The sequence below is a fragment of the Muscardinus avellanarius genome (genome assembly GCF_963383645.1).
Source record: "Muscardinus avellanarius genome assembly, chromosome: 4".
Classification (NCBI taxonomy): Eukaryota; Metazoa; Chordata; class Mammalia; order Rodentia; family Gliridae; genus Muscardinus; species Muscardinus avellanarius.
Window position 1 is genome coordinate 130,668,538 of NC_137789.1, and position 26,945 is coordinate 130,695,482.

The 26,945-nt window shown below is 53.3% G+C and overlaps 1 protein-coding gene across 2 annotated transcripts in view; it reads right to left on the reverse strand.

Annotated features, from left to right (window-relative positions):
* Positions 1-26,945, reverse strand: part of CRTAC1 (cartilage acidic protein 1) — a gene marked incomplete at both ends in the record, with an annotated part of 149,462 nt that overhangs the window by 21,613 nt on the left and 100,904 nt on the right. For both annotated transcript variants that reach the window (XM_080695085.1, XM_080695084.1), the window contains 4 exons: positions 848-993; positions 3,870-4,004; positions 14,179-14,335; positions 20,138-20,274. In XM_080695085.1, coding sequence (XP_080551211.1) covers positions 848-993; positions 3,870-4,004; positions 14,179-14,335; positions 20,138-20,274 — 575 coding nt within the window. The remainder of the gene's footprint in view (positions 1-847; positions 994-3,869; positions 4,005-14,178; positions 14,336-20,137; positions 20,275-26,945) is intronic.

The window sequence follows — 26,945 nt, forward strand, 5'->3', positions numbered from 1 at the left end:
ACACACACACACACACACACACACACACACACACACGAAAAGCTGAATAAAGATGGAAGTCTTCCAGGATTCCAGGATCAATGGCCCGAGTTCAGGCAAGCCTCCTTTTCACCCGGCAGCTTGGACCTCAAATCTTGGCGGGAAGGGAGCCCAAGGTGGTTTCTTCAGGGTAGGAGCGTATAGCGGGGGCCTCTCTACAATCACAGAGACTTCCCTGGGCCCATGAAGCCTTAATCAAAGAGAGCATCACCCCCTTGGGGGTTTGGGGTAAGACCTAGCTACTTCCAGAACCATCCTGGCTCCTCCTTGAGATTGGCTTCAACAATTCCATACCCTCTCTTGCCTTCCCTGAGAGGGCCCCCAGACCAAGCCCGTCAGGCTGGTGACACTTTCAATTATTGCCACCAAACAGCCCTTCTGAAGAGTTCTTGGCATCAGTCTATTGAAGCCCATGGAGGGGATGGGGAGGGGAGGGAGGACCCTCCTCGCTGCGCACCATCTGTTTGTCCTTGGGGCAGTCTCGGGAACTCAAAGGCCTTTATCACCCTTTCCTGTCCCTCTGCCCTGGATCTGAACCTCAATTTGAAAAACTCAGGCTGCAGCCACAGGCCAGGTCTTCCAGGAGCCCCCAGGAACAATGGCTTCCAGCCAGAGAATGCAGTCCACCTGGCAGGGGCTCCCGCCACCCTGGAGGTGCCCTCCTCCAAGGCCCGCCCAGCTTTCTGCTCTGGAGCCTGCTGCCCCCTGCACGGTTACCTTCCTTGAGACCCCGTCCCCAGGCTCAGTGGAGCCTCAAGCCCCTCGGCAGCATCCAGTTGGGGGAGGATGGGGACAGGCCCTTTCTTACCCGGAAGCGGACCTTCCCATGGACGCTCATCTGCAGATAAAGGCGGTGGGGGCCATTCCAGTTGCCATAGACGATGTCCACTTTGCCATCACGGTTGAAGTCGGCCAGGGCGACACCTCGCCCGTGCTGGTGGGGGTCATCCACACCTGGGGAGGGGAGACGGGAGCCTCAGGGCAGCGTCCCCTACACACTCCACAAACACACTGAGCAACAGACAGGTGACCCTCCTGCTCTTCCAGGCAGATGGGAGGACACTGCTGCCTCTCACAAGTTCTCCAAGGGGTGGGAGGCACAGCTGTCTGCTAGCAAGGGGACCAGAGACTCACTGATTGACCGGCAAGCACACTACTTGTGTTCAGTTTGGGAAGGCATAAGAGTGGGAGGGAGAGGGGCAGAAATTCCAGTGGAGCAAAGCCTTTCCTGGCCACCCCCGTGCATGGCCGCAGGGAGATGTTAGGTTGATCACATCACTCTTTTGCTTAAGTCTCTCAAGGGCTCCCCAGGGCTCTTGGGTGGAGTTCAGATGACTGCCCCAGGATCATAAGGCCCTGCCTGACCATGCCGACCTTACTGGATCTTTCTTGGGGGCTATTGTCCCCCTTACTCACTGAGCTCTGGTTGCTCATGTACCTTCCAGGCCTCAAATGGACCAAGCTCTTTGCCGCCTCTGGACCTTCGCTTGAGCTGGCTTCTCCCTTGGAATGCCTCCCAGGCTGGGGTTACCCGGGCCCTGGGTTTTCTCCCTTCTGCCTCAAGGTCAGCGCCTCAGGAAAGCCCCCTCTGGCCCCCTCCCCTAACAGCCCCTCCCACCCACCGCCCCGCAGCCTCGTCTCCTCCGTCCAGTGCTGAGTCCAGAGGCGGTTCTGTCCCTCCATGCGCTAACAGTTCCAGGTCCAGCCTTCCCCCAGTCCTAACGAGGGCAGGCTCGTGTTTGGTTCACCTGCGTGCTCGCCTGTCTACCCCGCGCCTGCGGTTGCCTGGGAGCTTTCAGTAAGTACTTGCTGAATGAATGAAGAGACATAAATAATTTGACAGCAGGCAAACTGGGATGCTGGTGACAGCAGAGGAAATACCGCAGCCGTGACAAAGAAACCCACGGCGTGCCTTGTGAGCTGGAAGGGCGCTGGGCGGTGTCCCTCGCCCACATGTCCACCGGTGAGCTGACCCTGGGGGAGGACAGCTGTGCCTGGAGCAACCGCCTGACCTCCTAGGTGACAGACAGACCTGCTCCCCAGGCAGGCGCAGGGCCAGAGGACAGAGCTGGAGCCATCGGGCCCTCGGGGACGGTGGGCAGCAGGGCATTATGAAGGAGGTGGTGATCAGAGACCCCAGGGCACAGCTGAGCACAGGGAGGTCCTGAGGCCTGGAGGAGCTGGAGCCTGGAGTGCTGTTGGGGGAGGGAGGGGCCTGGGGATGGGCGGTGGTGGGAGAAGAGGTAGCTGAACCCAGGCTTGAGAAAGAGGGTTTGCAAAGGCCTCCAATTCGTAGGATTAATACGCCATTGATTCTTGGTAAAACTCCCCGGCCCAAGCATCGGTGGTCTTCTAGAAGTGCTGCCCATTTCTCTCCTATCTATGAGGCACCTTGACAGGGAGCTGGTTCCCTTTCACAGGACTAATCGGTGCCAGGCCGCATTTCCCAGCAGCATCTGTTTGGGTGATGAATGCCCTCTTGACATGTCTTGTTAAACCCCTGCAATCACTCTGACTTTCAATTATGGGCCTAGCACCTTGCCGCTTCCTCCTGCCGGGCGCCTCCCCGCACCGTGTCCGCTCACCTCCGCTGCCACCTCTGCAAGACCGCAGCAGGTCCTCTGGGCGCTCCCCAGCACCCCTTCCCTTCGCTTCAGGAGTTTTCAGCAGCGAGAACATCTGCTGAGCACTAGGGCGGGCAGGCAGTGGGAGGGCCCCCTAACTTCAGCCTTGCCAGGGAAAGGGAAGGCAGAAGGTGGGGAGGGGCTGACAGGCTGCGCCCTGGGGGGCTGGGTGGGTGCTCCCCCACGGGGAGAGTGGATGGACACACGCCTGCCTGGGGATCTGACGCTGCTGTCGGCACTGGCTAGAACCGAGGACCTTTGATCTATGAGTCTAAAGCCCCACTCACCTCTTCCTGTGCCTCTGAGGAGGCAAAACCAAACCGTTTGTTCATTGGCAAGGTGGAGGAGAAATGGGCAGGGAGGAGGGGTGAAGGGCAGATGTTATTAGAGAGTCTATTCTGTCGTTTAGGCCACTGGGCGCCAAGCATTGTGTCAGGGGTGAATAGAACAGTGCCCCGGTCCCATAGAGCTCATAGATCATGATTACTATATAGAAGCCTGAATAAGAGGTACACACAAGGGATGGCGGGAACACGGAGGAGGAAGAGCCAGGCAGCACAGGAGAAATCAGGAAAGGCTTCAAGGAGGTGACATTTGAGCTGAGCATTAAAGGACATTTTAAAGCATTAAAGCTGAGCATAGAAGTTCTGAAGACAGAGAAGGGGCAAGGCAGTCCGGCAGAGAGAGTGGCAGGTGCAAAGGCCCTGAGGTTGATAGAAGATAAGCATAAAGGGAGAAAGGGCAGCAGAGCTGGGAGCCACAGGCACTGTTTTGTATGGATTTTCTCCTGCTTCTTATTGCAGCTGTTTGTGTATGTGTTTCTAGAATTTCTGTTTCTAGAATTTTGGTGCATTTACTATGTGTGAGGTGGTCTTAACCTTATTCAGGTAAGCATCCCCACTTCCTAGAACCAGCCTGGTACCTAGCAAAGGTCTCTTAAATGGTTACTGGACCGAGTTGAACTAATGTTCAATTCAGGCCAAGATGGGAAGAGGCAGCTTGGAGGGGAAGATGGTGCTGGGAGATACAAGCTGGGCCAACACCAGTCGCTGGTGAATGACAGTGGCCAGGAGTCCCAGCTTCCTCTCTCCCTGCAAACATCTGCTGCGGCTGGAGGTTCCCAGTGGGTGCAGCCGATGCTGCTGAGGGCCTGGAGTGGCCTGGGGCCTGGGGGAGTAGGACACAGGGAGGGCCGCGTCCACTCACCAGCGCTGGCCGCTGCATCCACGAAGGTACCGTTGCCCTGGTTGTGGAAGAGGAAGTTGGGCCCGTTCTCGTTGTCACAGAAGATGTCCGAGGCACTGCTGCTGAGGATGGGGCCCACGCTGACTCCCCGGCCCCCTAGGAGAGGACAGAGTCCGCAGTGAGCAGCTGAAGTGAGGCCCAGGCCGCCTGCAGGGGGCCGCCTCTGAGTGCAGGGAGGGCCTCAGAAGAGGGGAGGGGGAGCCTGGCCTTCTGGAAGCTTCTCCAAGCCAAGCTAGGCTCACAGCCTTCATAAATCCACCAGCACTGAGGACAAGGCCAGGGAAGAGCTAGACTGATCGGCTTCCTACCAAGCGCTGACTCCACACCCCGAGGGACGCAGAGGGTCCTCCGTCACGCCAGCGCCCTGCCCGTCCTTCAGTAAGTGGCCGCATCGCAATGACGCTCAGCCCAGCTCTACCCACGCCGTGTGGTCAAGCCACAGGTTCCTCGAGAGCCCCCACTCCCACTCCACGTCCCGCCTCTACTGGTCTCTGAGTGTGCTCCTGCTTTAAAAACCGACAGAAGCCGGGTGCGGTACTAGATGCCTGCAATCCCAGGACCTGGGAGGCTGTGACAGGAGGATCATAGGTTTGAGGCTATTCTCAGCAGCTTAGTGAGGCCCTCCACAACTTAGCAAAGCCAAGAGGTAAAACTTCCCTTGGTCCAGTTTCCAGTACTGCAAAAACGAAAACAAAAACCTTGCAGAAATAGGTCTGCCTATAGGTACCAGCTGTGGGTACCAGCTATAGTTACACGGATATGTATTTTGCTCTGTTTAATATAGTAAACAATCATATCCACAGACAACACACTGGTCGAATGGATTACGGTACACCCATACGGCGCTCATTCTGCAGCTACCAAAAAGACTGGAGAAGTGTCCATGATACATTGTTAACAGAAAAAGCAATTTGCCAAATAATGGCATTGTGTGATCTTACTTTTACTGAAAATAGGAAAATACATGACATTTCTGAATATCATGTTTGTAGTAGCCGCTCAGAGTGTGGAGGAGAGTGGAGGAGGCCAGGGGGTGAGACTGTGGGGGGTGGGGGCGGAGACATGATAGCTGTCCTTTTCTTTGAATAGCTTTGTGCTTTGTACTGTCTGGTTTATTGCAATAAGAATTGCTTCTGTAGTGTGAAAGGGAAAAATCCAATAAAAATTATATATTAAAAAAAAGCAAGAAATCAAGCCAGCTCTACATTAAGATTTGAAATCTTTAAGATCGAGTTTGAGCTACCCACGTCAAGAAGTCCAACCTTAATATGTCCTGAACCAACCACCTACAAGCAGCAGGTTTCAAAACAAAGTCTCTGCCTGCCAGGCCCCACCAGGAAATCTGGGCTGCGCTGGGAAGGCCTTCCCTGGGCCACACCCCCCACAGCTGGAAACACCAGGCAGACAGGCCAGCTTGGCTTCTTCCAAGCTGTGTGACCTTGGACAATTTACATGATCTTCTGAGCCTTAGTTTCCTCGTTTGTAAAGTGGAGATGGTCTGATCTGGCTTTTCTACTTCAGGGTTTTTGAGAGAATCAGATGAGGTGGCTGAGATATGCCCATTAGAATGGGGATTAAAAAAGATGAGCGATTATAAGTTTCTCAAAGACCTTTAGAAAAAGGAACCCTTGTACACTGTTGGTGGGAATGCAAATTAGTAGAGCCGCTATGGGAAACAGTTTGGAAAATCCTCAAAAGTATCGAAAATAGAACTACCATAGGATCCAGCAATTCTGCTGCTGGGTATATATCCAAAGGAAATGAAATCAGTATGCTGAAGAGGTAGCTACACTCCTAGGTTCAATTCCACAGTATTTGCAATATCCATGAGAATATCATGTCTGTCAACAGAGGGATGGGTAAAGAAATGTGGTGTATTTACACAATGAAATATTATTTAGCCTTACAAAGGAAGAAAATCCTATCGATCACAGCAACATGGATGAACCAGGAGAGCATTATGCTAAGTGAAAGAAGCCCGGCACAGAAAGACAAATACTGTATGGTATCACTCAAATGTGAAATCTGAAAGTTGAACTCACCGAAGCAGAGAGGAGAGAGGAGAGTGGGTTAGCAAGGGTGAGCGTGAGCTTGGGGAAAGGGTGACGCTGGTCGGAGGGCACAAAACTCAGGCTAAGTAGGAGGAATAAATTCTAGAGCTCTATTGCATAACAAGGCGACATCAGTAGCAACGCAATGAACGCTTGAACTTGCCAAGAGAGCACCACACATAGGCGATAAGTGTATGAGCTAACGCAGATGTTAATTAGGCCAAGTTAGCTGTTTCTCAGTGTATACGTATTTCAGAATATGCTGTACATGATACATACAAAGTTTTTTTTATGTCAATTTAAAAAAATGGGTGAGATACATAAAAGGGCTTTGTGGCCCCTATGGGCTTGAGTGCTGCTCCGAGTCGGGCTTGTGGACCGGCTGTAGGAGAAGCACCATAATGCAGGCTCTCGGGCCCCACCAAATCAGCAGCTACGTCCTATCAAGACCCGTGAGTGTTGTGTGCGCACATTAAAATTCAAACATATGGCTCTCACGGGCCAGTTAGTATAATCCTGTTATACTAACCATAAAAATAATAATATCCACGCTAAGCACTAACTAGTAATAAGAATAGTTAGAAGAACACTTCAGAAGTTATTTTTTTTTTTAATAAATAAGAGCTCAGGCAGAGGTATGTGATGTTGGAGCAGGCCTCCCTCCCCAACCTCTGGATGGGCCGGGGCTTTCTTCAAAACCACCTTGCTAATTAGAGAAGGGGGTTCTCTGGGCCTGTAGGTTCCTCCACCTCCAGAAAGGCCCTGGAAAAAGTCACCGGGCCTTTCTCATCTGTGCAAAAGGAGCCGCCCGGCAGAAATGACTCAGTGGGGGCTGTTACTTACTGCTCCTTGTTGACACCCTCTGGGCCTTTGCCTCCTGGATTCCTCCCAGATAATGATTAGCTCTCAAGGAGGCTCTAAGTCCTGTCCAATGAAAATAGAGCCACTAACCCCACACTGTCCCTGGGGGTGTCCTCCCAGCACTAAACCCACATTGCCCTCCCCGATGGGCATGCTTTCTATCCACAGAGTGGGGCAGGTGGCCTTTGAGGTCTCTCTGCAGCCAGCAGAAAGGTGCTGAGCTACAACCCAGGCACCGCCTCTGACCATTAAAAGAGGAGCCGCTAAGTGGCTGCTGGCAGCTGTCCCTGTCCTAGTCTGCCAGGCTCCAGCCCAGGAGCGGGCTTCCGTGAGAGATTCTCGGCCTAGCCTAGTCCCTGGGAATTCCGGGTGGGAGTCTGGACTTGCCGCCATGCGACTCTGTCCTTCTTCCTCCACGCTGGCATCTTCCAATTTCCTCTCTGCCTCTGGCTTCTAAGCTGTGACACATTCCCTTCATTTTCCACAAAGCAGGTTATTTCCCTTTTGGACAAATTTCTAAATCTTTCTAATTAACTAATTGGGTTGGGTTGAAGCCTTGCTCCATTTGTAACCTGTAATTACTAGAAAATTGCCATGGTAACCACACTACTAATTAGCGGCAATTTATCGCCATGGCAACCGGACCATAACAGAGATGTTACCCACAACTCCTTCTTGGCAAGTGGGATGCACAGTTGGGGAGCAGGTGAGTCGACAGTCAGGGAACCGGCATTTTGGGCACCCGCTCCAGCAGCCTTAGGATGGGGTCCAAACTGAGGCAGGGGGAGCCAGGTGTCTGCACCCCTCACTGATACTAAAGAAGAAAAGATACCCCCAAAAGGACATGTAAGTCCTCTTCAGACCAGTAAAACCTGCCTGCACCCCCCCTCCTGCTGGATCAGTGGGGAAGGTATCGGGACGAATCTTCTACCAGGACCTGTCCCCTGCTCTTCTCTCTCCTCTGCCATACCCACGCTTCTCTCCTGTCTAAGGTTTAGCACTCACAACATAGAACTTCCCAGGGAGTAGTTAGGAACATCTTTATTTAGCCTTGGGAAATGATGTTCTAACAGGGAGCTGACTCTATATTAATTAACTTCTTTTTGAGGCAGAGCATTCTCTCAGGGACAAACAGTTCCCCAGGTGGGACTGGAAAAGGCCGTCCTAGTGGCGGGCCAGAACTCAGGACTGGGGATCAGGAAGTTCAAGCTGGAGTTGTGTGACCTTGGGTACATCACTTAACCTTAATGGGGCTTCTGATTGCTTGTCAATGACAGAAGACTGGTAATAATAATAATAGCTCCATCTCAGGGCTGTCATAACTATTGAGAGGGTTTGAGGAAGGTACCTTAGAAAATGTCAGGTGCCACACAGTCATTAGCTGGGACTATTTACCACCTGCTGGGTGAATAATATTGCTTTATTTTTTCCCGGCATTTTTCAAGCTTCAAAGGCCTCCTTGTTATGCTGGTGGGCTTTGAGGCCCCTCCCTGCCCAGTCTCCATAGGACTTGGGCTCCCTCTGCCCATCAGCCTGGGCAGGAGGGTGGGGTTAGGGATGAAATACCCTCCCACAGCCCCGCTTCCTCCTGCCACAGTGGGGCCCACCCTCTAGAGATATGCTCGTTGGGCCCAAACCCATAGGGCAGCCTTGGCTGTCTTCATGCACTGCACCCCTAGACCTCAGAACCCCATAACTTCAGCCATGTGGACTTAAGTGTGACTCAGACGCAGGGGGCTCATCTCTCAGACTGCATCTGGGCCAGTCCTTGGGGCCGGGGGTGAGGAAGAAGCGGGGCATGTGCTCCTGAACTACTCCAAACCATGAGTCTAAGGACCAGGCAACAAAGCTGCATCTGACGCTCAAGTGTCGCTGGGCCTCAGCCTCTCTGGCTGCGGGAACTTGGGAAGGGTGTCCTCCAGGCCTCAGTCCCCACCCTGAGAGATGGGCAGGGGAACAAGAGACCTCCAAAGCTCCTTCCAGCTTTACTTTTCAATGAATGCATCCTCCAGGGTGGACCACAGGACAGGATGTGGGGAGCTGTTTCCTGCACCCCCAACCCTGCAGAGGCTCTACAAGCAAGCCCGTCAGCCAAAGAACTTGGACCTATGACATTAATCTCCTGAAATCTTGATAGAAATATGGTTCTGGTCCACCAGCTGCCAAGAACATCCAATGTGTTGTAAAAGAGGAGGGCCAAGACACTGGAAGGCATGAAATGGGAATGGGCAGTGTGCCAGAGAAGGAGGTATGAGGGTCAAGGGCAGGATGGTAACAGGGTCTCCTCTCCCAAATTTCCTTTGTGTGTGTGTGTGTGTGTGTGTGTGTGTGTGTGTGTGTGTGATACTGGGTATGAAACCCAGGGACATTCCATCTCTGAGCTACACCCCAACCCTATTTTTTTATTCTTTATTTTCAAACAGGGTTTCACTGAGTTGCAATGGGCCTCACTAAGTAGCTGAGGCTGTCCTCAAACCACTATCATCCTGTCTCGGCCTCTCAAATGCACCACCACGCCCGGCTTCTGGAAATTCTTAAACAGAGTAAGCCTGTGTTGGTGCTGATATCCTCAGCCAGCCTTCAGACACCGGGCAGGGCTGGAGTGTGCGGCTGTGGATGGGGATGGGGTTAGACTGGGATGCTCTGGCCCTCCCCTTCCTGCCCTGTCTCTGCAGGGTGCATGGGGCCAGGTTCCACCATTGTTCCCTGGGTGGGAGATGAGGGTGCAGGAGGGAGGCATCTTTGTTGCACCCCCTCCCAGCAGCAAGGGACTGGAGGAAGCTGTGTGAGGCAAGGACTGGGCAAGGGGGTGGCAGGAAGGGTTCCTCTAGCACAGTGGCTCTGTCCTGTGTGCCGGGCATCGCATGCACGAGTCTCACATCAGTCGCCCGGCACCTGGAGATGTGTTTCTTCACCACCACTTTCTTTTTTAACTGAGAAATACAAGTTGTACATATTTATTATGTAGAACATGTTTTGAGAAATGTATACATCGTGAACCGGCTAAGTGGAGTGAATTAGCATACGTATCACCTCGCGCACTTCTCATTTCTGTGGTGAGAACGTTTAAAATCTATCCTCGTGGGGGTTTGCAAGAATATAGCACATTGTCATTGACTGCTGTCACCGTGTGGTACCAGGCCTTGGGAATGCCTCTTTCTACCCAAGATGTGTGTCTTTTGACCATCATCTTCTAGTCTGCCCACCCGCCTGCCATTGCCACCATCCTCTAGGAGAGGAAACCGAGGCCCGTGGCGGCACAGTCCTATAGCCAACGCAGCAGGTCACGACTCAAACCCACACGTTATCTGCCCTGCCGGCTTCCCCCGTGTTTCCGCTGAAGTCCCCTCTCAGCAAGGGCTATGGAGGAGTTATACTGGCATGTTGGGGTAATAGCTCAGAGTGGCCAGTCACAGGCTTGACATTTCTTTTAAAATTCCTTCTGTTAGCTGGGAGGAGATACATCCAAACATTACATTTCTATTCTACAACATATCTGTGTTTGTTTTAAGAGAAAAATGACATCCCTTCCTGACAGTTATCAGATGCATTTAACACCCCAGGGGAATGGTCCCTTTTGAGACCTGAGCTTTGGGGACCCTGGCAGGCCTGGGTTGCATTCCCCGGGGTCTCGGCCCTGGCTGATGAGCCTGTCACTCCAGCTCCACCTGGTGCTGTCTGTCAGACCTGGCTGTGCTCCTGCAGAAAGGCCAGTGCCAGCCGGGGACCTGGGCGGCTCCTCAGCCCCCACCCGGGGCCCGTGGTGGTGCCGCTGCTGGGGATCCGCCAGAAGGCCTCAGCTGGGCCTCAGGCCTCTCGTCTTCTCCAATAATGACTTCCTATAAATCAGAGCTGCCCTCTGCTTTGTTCCACACTGCTCCCAGCCAACAGCAAAACTCCCCACCCGACATCATAAATCCACCTTCATTTTCTTTCCAAATTTCTTTTAAGGCTTCCTTAATCACCACCTTGCAGCGCGGGCAGATGCTCCCTCCATGGGTGAGGCCAAGATGCAGGGAGTCTGGGGCGGGAGTGGAGGCCCGGGGGAGGCTGGGTCCAGCGGGAAGGAGGAGAGAGAGCTGGATTGCACCGTGTGTGTGTGTGTGTGTGTGTGTGTGTGTGTGTGTGTGTGTGTACTCATGTTGTGCCTGGGCTGGAGGTCAGGCAGAGGACACAGAATGCCCCTGGGGCAGGGATGGGCCTACTTCCTTTAGTGTCCTCTCTGCTTAGAGTGACACTCTGTGTGGCTAGGAAATGCCAGCAGAGGGCCCTGGCGTCACTGTCGAAGCCCCAGGGCAGGGGCTGGGACTATTTTGCCACCCACCGTGGGCATCGCCTGTGTGCCAGGCTGTGAGCCAGCCAGGCCCCGTGTTCCCCTCCATTCACTTTCTAATACTGGCATTGTGCACATGAGCAAACCCTGGCCGGGAGGCGTTAATATTTGCCCACTGCAGCCTGGACTGAAGGGCCTGGTGGCGTGCCATCTGCACAGGACAGACTGTTCCAGAACCTGTCTCCTAGCTGCTCTGCTGGCCTGGCTCATTCGAGGTGCTGGGAGAGGCTGAGGGACTTGGCCAAGGTCACTGGACCACAGAGGCAGTGCAGGGCTCTTGGCTCCCGCAGCCCCCGTCTTCTGGTTCCGTGCCAGGTCCTCTGCGGTGGTGGAACCCAGTTCTCATGCAGGGCAGCTCCTAGCACTGTCCTGGCTCCAAGAGGCTCCAGCAGTTGGAGAAGTTGAAGCTTGGGGTTCCTAGGGAGCCAGAACATGGAGGAGCAGCCTTTAGACTGTTCCGGGGCACACCAGTGGAGCCATCCCCCTCCAGGGGCCCTGGAGTCCCCCGAGAGCGGGCGTAGCAGCCACTAGATGGCACTGTGACCCAGCAGAGCAGCAGCGGCCGCCAGAATCAATAGTGTCTGGCTAGGAGACCTCCCCTCCCCCTCTGGGAGCCGGACAGTCCGCGCAGGAGCAGAGCTACCCTGCCCGCTGAGGCCCATGAGGAGGCCGGGCCTCTCCTGCTGCCCTGAGCACTCCGAGTTGGGCAGCTGCTTCAGCCCCAACAACCTGGGGTCTGAGCGAAATGACTGGTCCACATCCCCAGTGGGTGCGGGGCCTTTTCCACTCACCAACGTGGAGCAGGATCCTCAGCTGGCAGCCATCAGAAAGGTCAGCCCGTTATGGCAGGTTAGGTATCAGACGATGAGGTTCTAGGTACTAGTTTTCTACAAGTATCCTCTGTGACCTTGGGCAAGTGAGTCCCTTCTCTCTGGACCTTGGTTTGTTCTGTGAGGCATGGAAGTTTCTCCCAGACCATAGGCTTTCTCTAACAGATGGGTGCTGTGTGGACTAGCTGTGGGAGCCTCAGCTCCCTGAGTGCACAGCTGGCCACAGCTTGCCTCTCTCTGAGGCAAGCTCAGGCCCTGCCCGCTTCCCTCCTGGCTTCCCAGGCTGCCTGGCACCAGCCTGGTGCTGAGCACTGGCCACCTGCCCAGAGCCTCAGCCATCAGGCTGGGCTCAGCATGGCGGACCTTACATTTGGGGTCCATTTCTGGGGCTCAAGGGGGCACTCGGGGCTAGTTTTCCAGCCAGCTGTCCATGTGTCATTAGCTGAATAACAAGGGGGAGATACAGGGTAGTGTTGGGGGACTTGGCGGGCAGGGGAAGGGTGGGCTCTGGAAGGCGGGCAGACAGAATAGTAACTTGGTGGGCCAAATAGGTTCTTGTCAGCCAAATGGCTTCTGGAAGTCTGCGGAGCTGCTCTGATGCATCCTCTGGGCATGCCAGCTGCCCCAGCCTCCTCCATGCCTCCACAGAAGCCGCTGCCCCCTCCTTGGGCTGCCCCATCCTTCTAGCACAGCCAGCACAGTTGGCGGGCGCCCGTCCTCACTCCTCGGCTGTCTCTGCTCGGCCCCCTCCTCTCCCCTCCTGTGCTCCGTGCCAGCCCAGCCAGCAGGAACAAGGCCCCCTTCATGCTCAAACCTTCCGAATTCTTCCACTCCGTGCGCAGCCCGCTCCTGGTCCTCAGGTCTCTTCCAGCTCATCATTTTCCAGTGCTTCGCCCCGCCCCCCGGCCCACCTCCCTCCTCCTGCAAGACCAAGGCGCTTAATTGCCCAGACCTGGGAACTACTCAGCAAAATTGACCGTACCAATCTGGGCGGAAGCGCCTGCATGTTCGTTCCTTTTCCCAAGAAAACGTGGTTTATCACTGACACTCAGCCTCTCCGCGGTACATTCACGCGGAGCTCTCTGGCACTTTGATGGGGCTTGAGCTGTGTAAACTAGTTTATTGTCTAGCCATTTGTCCCCACAAACTTTGTCAGACAGGTCACCATTAATCTCAGCCTCTCACCGAGGTGGAAAGTTGGCTAGAGGAGGGCATCATAAACTCCAGGGAGGTGGGGACAACGTTTTCTGGGTAGGACTTTGAGGTTTTGCCACCTGCCAGGTGTCTGGAGGCAAGAGGAAGTCCTAAATGGACCCTCAAGTATCCTTCCAGCCTCAGGATTCGGATTCGGGCTTAGTGCAGCTTAGAAGTCTCTGAAGTACAAGTTGGGAGTGGACATTTGGGGGAAGGTTAACTGGCAAGAGAATGTCCGTGTCCCAGGGCAGGGCGGTGTGAGCCGGGCTGCTGTTCACGTGCGAGGTTGTTGCGCTCAGCCCTGGCTTCCTGATTTTTGGCATCCCAAACAGGAACTGGATAGCTCTGCCATCAGCAGTCTATTGGCAGATTATCAGAGTTTAGTCAGCAGCCGTGCCGGAATTAGAAAAACAGCCTTCCCTAGAAAGATCTCCCTGTCAGAGACTCTGACAATAGGTCCCCCAGCCAGAGAGATGAAGGGGGAGCATGCCTTCAAAAAAAAAGTGCTGGAGAGGTTCTGGAACAAGAACACAATTCTTTGAGCTCAGTTATCCAAGACGGGACCCAGCTGAAGCTTAGGGATTTAGCACTCCATTCCTGGCCGCTTATGTGTGAGTAAATAATTTCATTTGCTGTTTGGCAATAAAGAATGCCTTAAATCTTGGCTTTTGTGATCTGTCCGTTTTCTCCTCCAGAACTTGCTCACCCGACATTGGGGTTACTGCAGGGAATGGGGCCTGAGTTTCCAGGGGCAGGAGGATGTGGTGGTGTTCTCACCCCACTTTCTGGCAAGCAATGGTGCCTCGATTGGACCCCCAAATGTCACACCTGCCAGATGTCTCACCCACCCTGGGAGAGATAGTGTTGGAAGAGCCTTTTGTAGGTGGTGGGGTGGAATACAGCCTCCTTCCCGCCTTGGGGCCTGCCTGTGCTCGTGGCCTCTGGTTTGAGAGCCCTGGGCCCGGGCTCTCCTCTCACAGTCTCTGGGTCCCTTGGCGTACCTGTGTATTTGCTGACCCCAGCCTCAGCAGCCACATCTCTGAGCGCCAGAATGCCCCGGGAGAGGTCGCTGGCCTCGGGGTCCATCTCAATGAGGGCATCAGGTCCTACATTACCGTAGGCATAATTGGCAATATAGATAGAGTAGCGTCCGGAGCCCTAAGGAAGAGGGGAGGATACGGATGAGAAGGCTTTCCCCAGAAATCACCTCCCACCCAGGAGCCTGTTGGGTTTCTGTCCAGGTCTATGGCCTTGCGGGCTGTGTACACCAAAGACTCAGGGGGCTTTTCACAAAGGCTGCAATGTGAATGATTACCCCCCCCATCCCAAGTCAGACAACAAAGCAGCCCTCCTCTTTCCATCCTGTTCCAGAAGAACACATCCCTCCCTCTCCCCCACAGCCACCTTTTTATAGACAATTTTCTAATGTGCCTCCCTCCAGCTGCGCTCTCTCCAGCTGCCAGCCAGGGTAGCTGCTCAATAAATATTTGCTGATTGATTGATCTACCAATTCCCATTATTCTGTCTCTCTCTCTCTCCCCATTCAAACCCACTCCAACCAAGATGACAAGCAAATTCCAGAGCCGTCGTCTCCCTCTCCTCCTCCCCATCCTCTTCTTCATTCCTCCATTTCATTGGCAGGAGGAGCACAGATTTGCAGGAGTCTTCCTTCCCTCTTCCATCCCCTCTCCCCATATTAGCAGAAAGAAATATTTTATTGTCTCTGTCTTTATAATACTGTCTCAATCCACCCCCACCCCCCTGCATCCAAGAGAAGCCCTGGCACCAGGTCCTCTCTGCTCTCTTCCATTCTCTTCTGTAGTCCAAAGCATTGCTGATAAAAGTCTTTCAGCCTGTTATTATAATGGTGTTATTTCTTCAATGGATGCTTCCTTCTTCCCCAGAGATCCACACAATTTCTGAATCCGTTTTCTAGTTTTCCTCTCATCCTTTTCATTACTTCCCTCCAGCCAGCATTTCTTGAGCTCCAATTATGTGCAAGGTGCTCTATGATAAATGTGCCGGAGAAAAAGCCCCTGTTCTTAGGTGGCCTAGAGTCTAGTTTGAAAGGCAAGCCATAAACAACAAGGGACACGAGAAAGAGCTGTTCCCAAGGCCATAGGACTGTGCCGTCACGCCGCTTCTCAGCCCTCTCTGATTGTGTCCACTCTTATCCAATGGCATTGTGAGAACCCGTGGCCCACCTAATGCTCACTGGCTTTATAACTTCTTAGGGACCATTTTCTTTGGGCAAGCTGAGTAAGAGCCACTTGAGTCTGTGTGACTGGTGGGTGAGGGTTGAAGACAGGGAAGAAGCCTGGGGTCTCTGGGGGGGGGTGGAGAGGCGTCCGTGGTCATACAGGTGCACGGCAGAGACCATGTGCAGAATGTCCTGGGCGTCAGGAGTGGTGCTCCTGATTCCCAGGCAGTCACCTCGCTATAGGAAGTTCAGACGAGGTTTTCCATGAGGAGCCTCAGCCAGGTGAAGTGGAGGGGAAAGAAGCTTCCAGGCAGAGATGAGAAGGAGAAGGATGTATGCAGGGAAAGCACAAATAGCTCAATGCTGCTGGAATGTAAAATGCAGAGCAGGGCCGGGCGTGGTGGCGCACGCTTGTGATCCCTGTACTTGGGAGGCTGAAGCTGGAGGATCTCAAGTTCACAGCCACCCTCAGCTACTTAGTGAGGGCCTCTGCAACTCAGTGAGACACTGTTTCAAAATAAAGAATAACAAATAGGGCTGGGGGTGTAGCTAGGAGGTAAAATGCCCCTGGGTTCAATCCTCAGTTCTGCTAAAAGAAAGAAAGAAAGAAAGAGAAAGGAAAAGAAAAAGAAAAAGAAAAGAAAAAAGAAAAGAAAAGGGCAGGACAGGAAGTATCAAGTAGGATGCTGGTGTGGTAGTAAAGGGGCTCCCTAAAGACTTCACTGCCCTCTGCTTTGGTTGTCTGACTCTCTACTCTGCTAATTGGGAATCTATTATTATTATTTTACAAGTCTTATTGGTCAGAGTGGTCCCTGGACCAGCATTAGTGATATCTTGGGACCCATCCCAGACCTGCTCAATCAGAATTTGCATTTTAAAGCCAGGTGTGGTGGCCCCACCTGTAACCCTAGTACTTGTGAGAGGTTTACAGGTTTAAGGCCAGCCTCAGCAACTTAGTGAGGCTCTTAGTAACTTAGCGAGACCCTGTTTCCAAATAAAATATAAAACAGGGCTGGGTGTAGCTTGGAGGCAGACTGCCTCTGAGTTCAATCTCCACCACCAAAAAAGAAAAAAATTTTTTTGAATTTTAACAAGACCCCACATGGCGCCCAGGCGAAGCTGAAGCTGAGACACACTGCTTTCAAACATGTCTTCTTGATGAAGGGAGCGCTTTGAGAGGTTCTCACTCACTCCCAGCAGAAGTTTCATATGTGTGTGTGGAAGGATTGGAAGCAGAGCAGATGAAGGGGGCCGAATGGGGAAGTCACTATTACGACCCATTCCTAACCCCACCAGCTGTTAGCAAGCTCATCAACAAATGTGCAATTAAACCCAAATGGACTGAAATGTACTCTGTTATAAATTAGGAGATTTATAAAATTCAGTTTCACCTAGTTCCTTACTTCAATTTATTGGTGTAATAAAACGAATAAACATAGATGTGTTATAGCATTAGGAGACTGAAGAAATTCTCCTGTGCACTTGACCGCACTAATTCTAAGAGGGTGAGGTGGCTCTAGAGCAAGGAAGATGTTTGGATCTAGGGCCAGTGTTCTTAGCCTATATCCAAATCACCTGAAGGACTTTCTAAAACAGAGACGCTGTTCCCTGTCCTTAGAATTTCTGACTTAAGAGGTCTGGTGTGGGCCCTAAAATATGCATTTCTAGCCAGGTGTGGTGGTGCACGCTTGTAATCCCAATACTTGGGAGACTGAGACAGGAGGATCTCAGATTCGCAGCCAGCCTCAGCTAACTTAGTGAGGCCCTCCACAACTTAGTGAGAACTTGTTTCAAAGTAAAGAATAAAAAAAATTGGGTTGGGGGCAGTAGCTTGGAGGTAAAATGCCCTTGGGTTCAATCCCTAGTGCTGCAAAAAAAAAAAAAAAAAGTGCATTTCTAACAGGTTCCCAGGTGAAGTCGATGCTGCTGGTCTAGCAACCTCGATTTGAGAACCACTGGTCTAGGACTATTAACCTGGTCTTGGTCCATCCTCAGCCCCTAATTGGCTCCATGTCCTTGGGCATGACCCTTCCCATCTGCAGGCTGCATCTCTGCACATGCTAAATGGCTACCTGCTTCCTGGCAGGGCTGTTGAGAAGATGAAATGAGATAACGTATGTGAAAGGTCTTTGAAAAGATAAAAATGCTATATAAACATGAGGCATAATCATTACCGACCAGGGAACGCTTCTTGTACGAGATGGGCTTTGAGCTGGGTCCAGAAAGGTGGGTGAGTGATGAGGCAGCTGAGGACAGGGGACAGGCAGGTGTTCCAGGTTTGGGGCCAGGAATGAAGGAACAGTGGGAGGGGAGAAGGAGGAGACAGCTTGGCTCGTGGGGGCTGAGGGTCTAGTGCACTTGCGCTCACACCTGCGTATGCCCCACCTGCGGGGCTGGGGACCCCCAGATCCTCGGCCTCACCTCCAGTTCCTGATTCAGGAGGTCTGGAAGGCGGGGGAGGTGGGGGCTGGGAGTTTTCATTTATAGCTGTGCTGATGCCGCTGGTCTGTGGACCACACTTTGACAACCACTAACTCGGTAGGTAGACAGACCAAAAGCCAGGAGCTGGGGTTAAGGGAAGATGGCTGGGGAGCTGGAATCAAACCTGTGGCCAGAAACTTGCATCTGATGTCGTTGCCCTTACTGTGTGACCGAGGTCAGCTTGCTTAATTCCTCAGCCATAATTTCCATGTCTATAAAATGGCATAATGAGAGCTTGTGTTATAGATTCCCAAACGGAGAGAGACTGCCTCTGAGAGTCATTAGATCCATGCCAGGGTGGCAGGGAGTAGTAGCCTCAGGTGCAATTGGGGGCATTAAATAAAAATAAGGGGACAGTGGAAGCACCCAGAGGGTGCTGAGTTATTTATTTATTTGTGGTACTGGGGTAGAACCCAGGGTCACTCTACCTCCAAGATACACCCCCAGCCCTATTTTTTCTTCTTTATTTGGAAACAGGGCCTCACTAAGTTGCGGAGAGCCTCACTGAGTAGCTGAGGCTGGCCACGAACATGCAATCCTCCTGTCTCAGCCTCCTGAGTACTGGGATTACAAGCGTGTGCCACCACGCCTGGCTCAATGTATGTTTTTCTGAAGAGGGGGAAGTAGAGCAGTAAGCCTGGGAAGCAAGACCTACAACCTAGGCTTGTAGGGACTCTAAGATGAGGACAGGAAGGCTTGGGAGATGAGGCCTGCCCACCACTTAGCACAGGGCTTGGTGTGCGGCTGGAGGGATATTTCCGAGCAGTTCTCATGGTGATCATTGCTCTGGCATTCTAGCCTCGTGGCATTCCTCTCTCAGCTGCGGCATGGGCCTCAGTCTCTCCTCACTCCTCTCGCAGGGCTCCCAGGCCCCAGGGATGGCCCAGGTGGTGGCTGGAGGAAGGCAACTTCTCTCCTGGTGGCAGGCCCTGCAGGGCTCTCCCTAGCGTCTGTGGCTTGGGACGCTGGAGGCTGGGACTGACCAGGGAGCAGGCAATTTCTGGATGCCTGCCCGCAGAGCTGCGAGGTGTGCCAGGCACCTTTTCTTTTTCTTTTGCATTTCACACGGTGCCTTTGTCCTGCGGTTAAGTGTGTGGGTGTGCAGAAGACCTCATTAGGACAAAGAGCACATCTCTTCACGATTAGCCTTCAAGCCCTCCCTCCAGTTCTCGGAGAAGTTCCCCACATCAGCGAGTGCGGGAAGCCTTGGTCTTGACCCAGGGAGACAGGAAGGCTGGGGAAGCCAGGGAAGAGGCTCTGGCGGGGACCAGGCCCGGCACCCTTCGCCCCTTCCCACTCTCGGGGCTGTTCAGAGCTGCCTCACTATCCCCTCCCACCAGGCAGGAGTCCAGGTGGCACAGATTCAGGTCAGGGCTAAATGTGGCTTCACAGCCCAGCTTGGCTTCTCTGCTCAGCACCAGCTTGTTAAGAAATAAATATTTATACCTGGCACCTGCCTTCTCCCAAGTCCTGGAGGCCCCTGCTGTGAAGATTCACGCTGAATCCCCAATCCCCTCGGTGCCACCTCAATCCGAAGTGAGCCCGGCCCCTCGCCCCTGCCCCACAACGGGGGCCAGAGATGCTTGGTGGAAGCAGGCAGCAGCTGGGCCCCTGATTCACCGACTGTTTACAAAGCCCAGGAGGTGGGTGGCAGGGGAGCAGGTGACAGGAGGGATAAATCACCTCCACAGCCAGCCTCCAGCTCTGGCTGGGCCCGCGGGGACCCAGCCTGGCGGACGGCTGCTCCCCATGCAGGGCGATGGCTGCAGCTGCTCCTGGCCCTCGGCTTCGGCCAGCCATGGGGATGAGCACCTCTGAGTAAGGGAGAGTAGCAGGGTGAGGGGACGTTGGTGGAGACATTCAAGCAGCCCTGCACTCGCCCACTGATGAACTGCTCCACAAATATTTTACCAGGGGTCCCTGGTCCCGTGCCTGGCACACAGGAAGGAAGCACAATGCATGCTAGTTGAAAGAACGAAAGAATGAAAACAAGATGTAACATGAGGGTTAGAAGAGTTTGCTACATGTCTTAGCTATACCTCTAATCTATTCTGTATCCCTAGGTAAGTCCCTGCTCCAAGCTGGGGCTCTGGCCCCTCGAGGGGACACTGGATGTGATAACGCCCTGGCTGCTTCCTCGCAGGTGGCTGGAGGGCCACATGGGAGAGGGTTATGAAAGGTACGAGGGACCCATCCTGCAACCTCAGTTACCTTAGCCGTGCCCCTGCTGGCTCCCCTCCTGCTCTCACGCCCTCCCAGACCTCCCGCCTCGCACTCACCGTCCTGTCCACACAGGCCACGGAGCGTCCGGCAAAGAGGCTGGCCACGCCACGGGCCACATTGACCTCGTCGCTCAGGATGTCTTCCCACCGGTTATTGCGGAACTTGAACAACTTGTCCGTGTATGTGGCCACCCCTAGAGAGAAGAGGAAAGGAGGGCTGTGTGCACAGCAGCCCAGAGGACGGGTTCCAGCCTTTGGGTATGTTTCCTGGTACCTGGTGCAAGGTGGCCAGGACCACAGTTAGGTGGTCGCCTGCAAGGAAGACCTCCATCAGGTGAGGCCCCTGTTAGGGGGTGCTCAGACGTTTTCAGTTGTGAACGTGGCTTTCTGGTTGGCTGGGGGAAAGGTCATGAGCGTGGGCTAAGGGAGACAGCATGGAACAGTGGTTATGAACTTGGGGTTTAAAATGAAGGGGCCCAAGTTCCGGTCTCAGTTCTACTTGTGGGTTCTAGACTTGGGACAAGTTGCTTAGCCTCTCCGAGCTTGGTTTTGTTTTTTGTAAACAGGGGTGGCAAGAGTAACTACATTCAAGTTTATTGTGAGGAACAAACGAGATGGTGCACATTAAAGGCTTGGCGCGGTGCCCCCCAGGATGGTAGCTATTATTAGATAGAAATGACTTTTCCCATTTTATAGACAGGCTACTCTCCAAGGTCCTTCAGAGACACCAGCTCCGCACTGCAGGGGTTGGGTGAGAGCCAGAGTGTGGATGTATGTGCGTGAGCGTGTGTGGCTGAGGGTGTGTGTGTGTCAGTGTGTGAGAGCAATAACAGGGAAGTGTGCAAGGGTAAGAGTCTGCTAGTGGGAGTGAATAGGTGTGAGGTGAATATGAGAATAGGTGTGTTAATGTGAGTGTTCAAGAATGGGAGTCAGTGTGGGTGTGAGAACATGAGAATGTATGGCTGAGGGTGTACAAGTGTGTAAGAGTGTGTAAGAGAACAAGTGCATGGGGTGGGAATGAGTCTGAGTGTGGGACTGAGCGTGTGTGAGGATGAGGATGAGTTGGGAGAGCAGGGATGCGTGTGAGTGAGTGTGGGGAAGCAGGTGGATGAGTGTGAGTGACTTCAAGTGTGAGCTGGTGAGTGCCAGGTGTAGGTAAGAGCGGTGTATCAACATTGTTTCAGGGGAGACGTCTCGAGGCTCATTTGGGGCTGAGGCCAGGGGCCCCCAGCCCTGGAGTGTCATTGGTAGAGGCTTCTGGGGAGCCCCAGCTGCAGGTCTGCACAGAACTGCTGTAGTATGGGAGTGATGCCCATGGGGGAAACTGAGGCACTGGTAAGTTCCTCATCCTCTTCTGGCCTCAGTTTCCTCATCTGAGGGTCATGGGTAACAGCTGTGCCTGGCTCACTGTGTCACCATGGGAATCACGTGAGAACACACACACCAAGCCCTGGTCCCAGTCCGGCCAGGTGACAGGGCAGGGGAAGGGCTCAGTAATAGCGCCACACACCCCTGTGGGTCCATGGCCTCTCATGGAAACCTTGGGGGCCAAATGCATCTAGGACTTTAGATTTTTCCTTTGTGCTTTAGAAAGGTAACACAGTGTACATACTGTTGATTATTTAACACCCCCAGCAGGGACTGGGCGGCACCCCATAATTAAACACATTAATATTTTTGCAGTAAAACATGAATATTCACAGTAAATGGAGTAAATAAATAAAGCTTATGAGTAGTTCACATGCACTCAGGCCAGGTTTTGCAATCCTGTGAATTTCCCATGAACTTTAAAAAAGCACTTGAGGCTGCCAGGGTGGTTTGGATTTCAGGACCATGAAGAAGGACTTGGACATGGCCTGCCCCGTTCTGGGTCTTTTGGCCTTTCAGAAGAAGGTGGCAGATGTCATCACTTCCAGATGTCCAAGGGCCTACAAAGATGGCCCCTGCAGGCTTCTGGGTCTCCAACCTTCACCAACAGGGGGAAACCCCCCTAGTTAGCCTGGTCCCTTCCAGAAACGCCTGGGCAACCTTCCACCAGAGCTGAGGCCAGGGTGAGAAGCAGCTGCCGGCAGCTGGAGCCTGCTGACCTCTGACCAGCACCTCTGGATTCCATGGGAGAAATGTCTGAAGCCACCGAGCTCCTGCCTCAGCTAAACACCAAGAGACAGTAGGCCAGAGGGACTCTGTCTCCCTCTGCCTGCCTCATCATCTCCAATCCCTCCAGCCAGCATTTCCCAGAGTGCACTCTGTGGAGCCCTGGTCTCTGTGAGCTGCTTGGAGAAAGGGTTTCATCTTCATCTGAGTTTGGGAAACACTATTCTTGCCCAACTCTTAGAGATTCTCAAGAGACATCAGTCTAGTAACACTCTAAAAAGTCCTGCAGTAGGGTGTATTCATTTCGAGTCACCCCTCCATCCCAATCTGGTATGGAGCTGTATTTCTATTTTCTGTATTTCTATCTTTCTAATAAACTTCTTTAAATCTTCAAAAAAAAAAAAAAAAAAAAAAAGGCCTGCAGTACATTAACGTACTACATAAAGCCCTGCAATACATTACCTGCTTAACTTAAATGGAGCTTAGTCTTTCCCAGATGGGAACCCCAGTGGCCAAGGAGCCCCTTTTTAGATTTTTTTTTTTTTGCAGGTCTGGGGATGGAACCCAGGGTCATTCGACTTCCAAGCTACACCCCCTGCCCTATTTTTATTCTTTATTTTGAAACAGGGTCTCACTAAGTTGCAGAGGGCCTCACTAAGTAGCAGAGGCTGTCTGTGAACCGGGATCCTCCAGTCTCAGCCTCCCAAATGCTGGGATTACAAGAGTGCACCACCATGCCCAGCTAAGGAGCCCCTTTTTAAAGGCCACCTACTTAGCACCCTGTGGAGCCAGCACTGTTCTTAGTGCATTGCTGTCCCAGGGTGCTGATGGTGAGCAGGCTGGGCTTTGAGGCCAGGGGATGTTGGGGGCCTGAGCTGTTGGCCTCTCCCCGTTGCCGGCCTCCTGGCTTCTAAGCTCACTAGGGATGCCCAGAAGAATAAACTAATTAAGGTAAAATGTGCAACAGCGATGCAGAGCCTTGTAGATCATAAATGGGAATGGCAAAATCAATGGCAGCCCTTCTGTAGGCAGAGGCCCGAGGCCCGGACGACAGGAGGGACGGGAGCCCGTGATTTAGGAAGAGCACACGCGCTGGCAGCTGCAACCTGGGTAATTAGGTGTGTCAGGAAGACAGATAAACAGTGAGCTGTGCGGGTCGATGGCACTGGCAATAAACAGCCTGCCCTGGCCCCTGGACTGTGCCAGCACCTACACCACCTCCTGGCTGCTTGTGGTGCACTCTGCCCGGGACCCTCACGGAGGCAGGGAGGCAGCCTCTTGGGGAGAGGACAGGCTGTTAGGTGTGCAGAGGGATTCTCTCAGGGGCCCCAGGAGAGACACTTAGAGGCAGAGGCCAGAGGGCATCCAGGGAGAGGGGGTCACTGGCCCCCGAGAGGCACCTCTGGCCATTCCCATCCTTGCCCTGGTCCTGGCATCCTGGCATTCAGGAAGCCCTGCAGGGCTGAGTTCAGTGGAACTGCCAATTCCTGCTGGTAGGCAGGGGGAAGGCTCGGTGGGCCGGGCTCGGGGCACCTTGCACTGCCACGTGCCACACACAGGTCAGGTGCTGCACAGGCCACGGGAAGGTGCTGTCCCTGTCCCTCCCTTGGTTACACTAATGGTGGGCAGAGGAGGTGCCCCGGGACAGTAGTAAAGTGAATCCTACTTAACGTGGCCACAGAGCTTCCCATGGAGTGTCTTAGACACAAGAGCTGGGGAACTTGCTGAAGACCCAGCAGAGACCAGCGGGGCAGGATTGGATGACACCCGGGAGACCTCATGGAGTCAGGATGGGAGTGGCTGCTGCTCTGGGAGCAGGCTGAGTGAGGACACGCTGAACTGTCCTGAAGGGCCAGGGGAACGGCAACTCCTGAGTATGTGATGCTCGGTACGGCCAGGCTGTGCATGCAGCACCCTTCCTTCCCTTCTGCTGCTTCTAGTTTTCCCACCACTATCGCATCTAAGCACGAGGATCCTATTTTATTTTAGATAATCCTATTTACTTTAGAGAAACTGAGGGGTAGAGAGGTTAAGGCATTTCCCAAGGTCACAGGACTGGTAAGCGGTGGAGACAGATTCAAAGCCAGATCTTTCTGCCTCCAAAGCCAGTGCTGAGCCCTGCAGTCTACAACCGAGGGACGCAAGATGGCAAGAAACAGGCCCAGAGGGGACCCTTGAGTTTGCCCAGAGAGGATGGTGTGTGCCAGTGGAGGAGAGCAGAGCAGAGCAGGGACAGCCATCTCAGGCCTGAGGGCCTGGCCCTGGCGGCTTCTGGCTGGGGAGTGGCAGGGAGGGTTTGCAGAGGACTGAACTGGCGTGGAGGGAGGGCTGGCGGGCGGCCTCTTCTGTAGGACCTCACTCCTGATTTGCATGGCACCTTGGGAATAAGGAGGAAGCTCTGGGTACAGGGGGCAGGGAGGGCAGAGGGACTGGCTAGGTGGTGAGGGAGTGCACAGCCTGGGGATTCAAACAGAGGTGCTGGACTGCTGCTGTGTGTGTGTGTGTGTGTGTGTGTGTGTGTGTGTGTGTGTGTGTGTGTTGAAAGGGGCTTGGCTTCAGACAGTTTGACACTGATGTGGTCACAAGGTCACCAGAAAGGCACATGTAAGAGGCCGCTGGCCAGGACATGGCGGCTTGCAGAGGGGCGAGGCTGGAGTCAGGAGGAAGGGAGATCAGCCTGTCCTCTCAATCCCTAGGCTGCCTCATTTGGGGCATAGGTGGGAGGGGAAGGAGCAGAGCAGGAGTTGTGGCCACTAGAGTGGTCTGGACAGTGGTGTCCATCAGCATCCTACATCCCCACACACCCATCTCTGCCCCCAGAGGGCGCCCGGGAGCCACTGGGAGGGGAGGCAGGGCTACCAGGGGCTCTTCCTAAGGATCAGGGGCCTGTGCCTCCTCCTCCAGGGTGTGTTGACCCCCGGAGTGACTTCACTTGTGTTCTGAAACTGGGAGCAAAGAAGAGTGAGCAGGTGTGTGTGGCCAGGCCTCCACCTCAGCTTCTGACCTCATTCTATGGCAGAGCGATTAGAGAAATTACTGCTGAACATTGGAGTCAGGAGGCAGCTAGCAATATTGCTTCCTAGGCTGATGGAGGGCGAGTTTTGCACTTGTCTTTTTCTTATCTGTAAAATGGGATAATGACAATGGCCACCTGTTCACTGTGTTATGATAAGCATGTTATAAGGTTAATAAACAAAACAACATCACTCTCGTCCTCTTGGGGATTCCAGGGCACGACTGGGCAGCTCCTCAGTAAGCCACATCCCAGGAGGCAGCGGTGACATTAAGTTTAAAATGCTTTACAAGACTCAGTCAATGGAAAACCAGCAGAGCAGCGATGGCCCCAGGGGGAGAAAGAACTAGTTCAGGAAAAGAATGTTTTTAAAGATGAATGAACCTAGGCTCCCAGGCCCCCCTTGTCCCTGATATCATCCCAGGGTGAAGCGGAGTCCTGCCGGTCTTCCCGCATCAAACACCAGGAACACAGAGTCTTCATCCCACAGAGATACTGCAGGCTCAGAGGTGACTCCCTTGTCCAAGGTTTCCTGAGCCTTGCACGGTGGTCCCATGCGCAGAGCCCCTTACCCAGTGCTAGAGAGCTGGGGCAGCTGGTGGGGGGAAGTGGGAGGCCCCCACAGAAGCTCATCCTTTATTATGACGCAGGCAACAGTCTCTGGGGCCCCTGCCCTTCAGGAAACAGCGTCACCACCCTCAGTCCTTGGAGATCATCGGTCCCATGCACCGGGCACAGTGAGGAAGAGCAGGGCGGGAGCCTGAGCAGCTCCCCAGCGCATCTCTCCAAGCGAGGAAGTGCTGGGAGAGCTGAAAACCAAGACTCTATATCCAAGCAAAGCCTGGCTGGGGAGATCAGGAGACCCCCGGGTCCCTTCTAGGGCCGGGGGAATTCTAGGATAAGAAGGTGGAGACTTGGGGCAGCACAGCTGATTACTGCATGCAGGAAGCTCTCGAGGTTAGAACATGAATTCAGATCCCGGAGGTCTGGGATGGGGCTGAGAGGCTACATGTTTATGAGCTCCAGAGCTGCCAGCCCGCATCAGACTGAGCGGCGAGGCGGAGCCTCTGCAGCCATTGGAGAGGGCTGGGTGAAGGGGCTCAGGACAGAGGCACTTCTCTCCAGAGCAGATGGCTCAGCTGGTGTGTGGGCAGAAGAGGCTGGAAGCGCAGGCCGCCCAAATCCCCTTTCTTCTCGCTAGCACTGTGACTGACACCTCCTCTCCTCTCCACAAGCCTACAAGAGCCCTTGTGGAAGGTCTCTGTAGGTATGACACACAACCCGGCAGCCGTAAAAGAAAAGAGTCATAAATCCAAGTCCATAAAAATGAAAGTTTTCCACAGTACAAAGCCCACCATGCACAAAGGCAAAAGAAAAAAATGACAAACATGGCAAAACTCTCTGCAACTTGGATTTCAGACAAGGGCCAATTTCCCTAATTTATAAAGAGGTGTTACAAATCAATAAGAAAAAGACCAATAATCAATAGGAAAAAAAAATGGGCCAGGGCTATGAGCAGACAAGAGATTCAAATATATAAAAGTATTCTCGATTTCACTCATTTAAGAAAAATGAAAATTAAAACTACACTTGAAAATCAATTTTTCCCTATCAGATTGGCAAATCCAACAAAAAATGGATAAAACATTGTGTTAGTGCTGGAAAGTGCTCGCTCGGAGACATGGCTGATGGGAGTGTAATGAGAACTGTCCCTAGGGACGGCAATTTGGCACATCTATCAGACCTATGCATGTATAT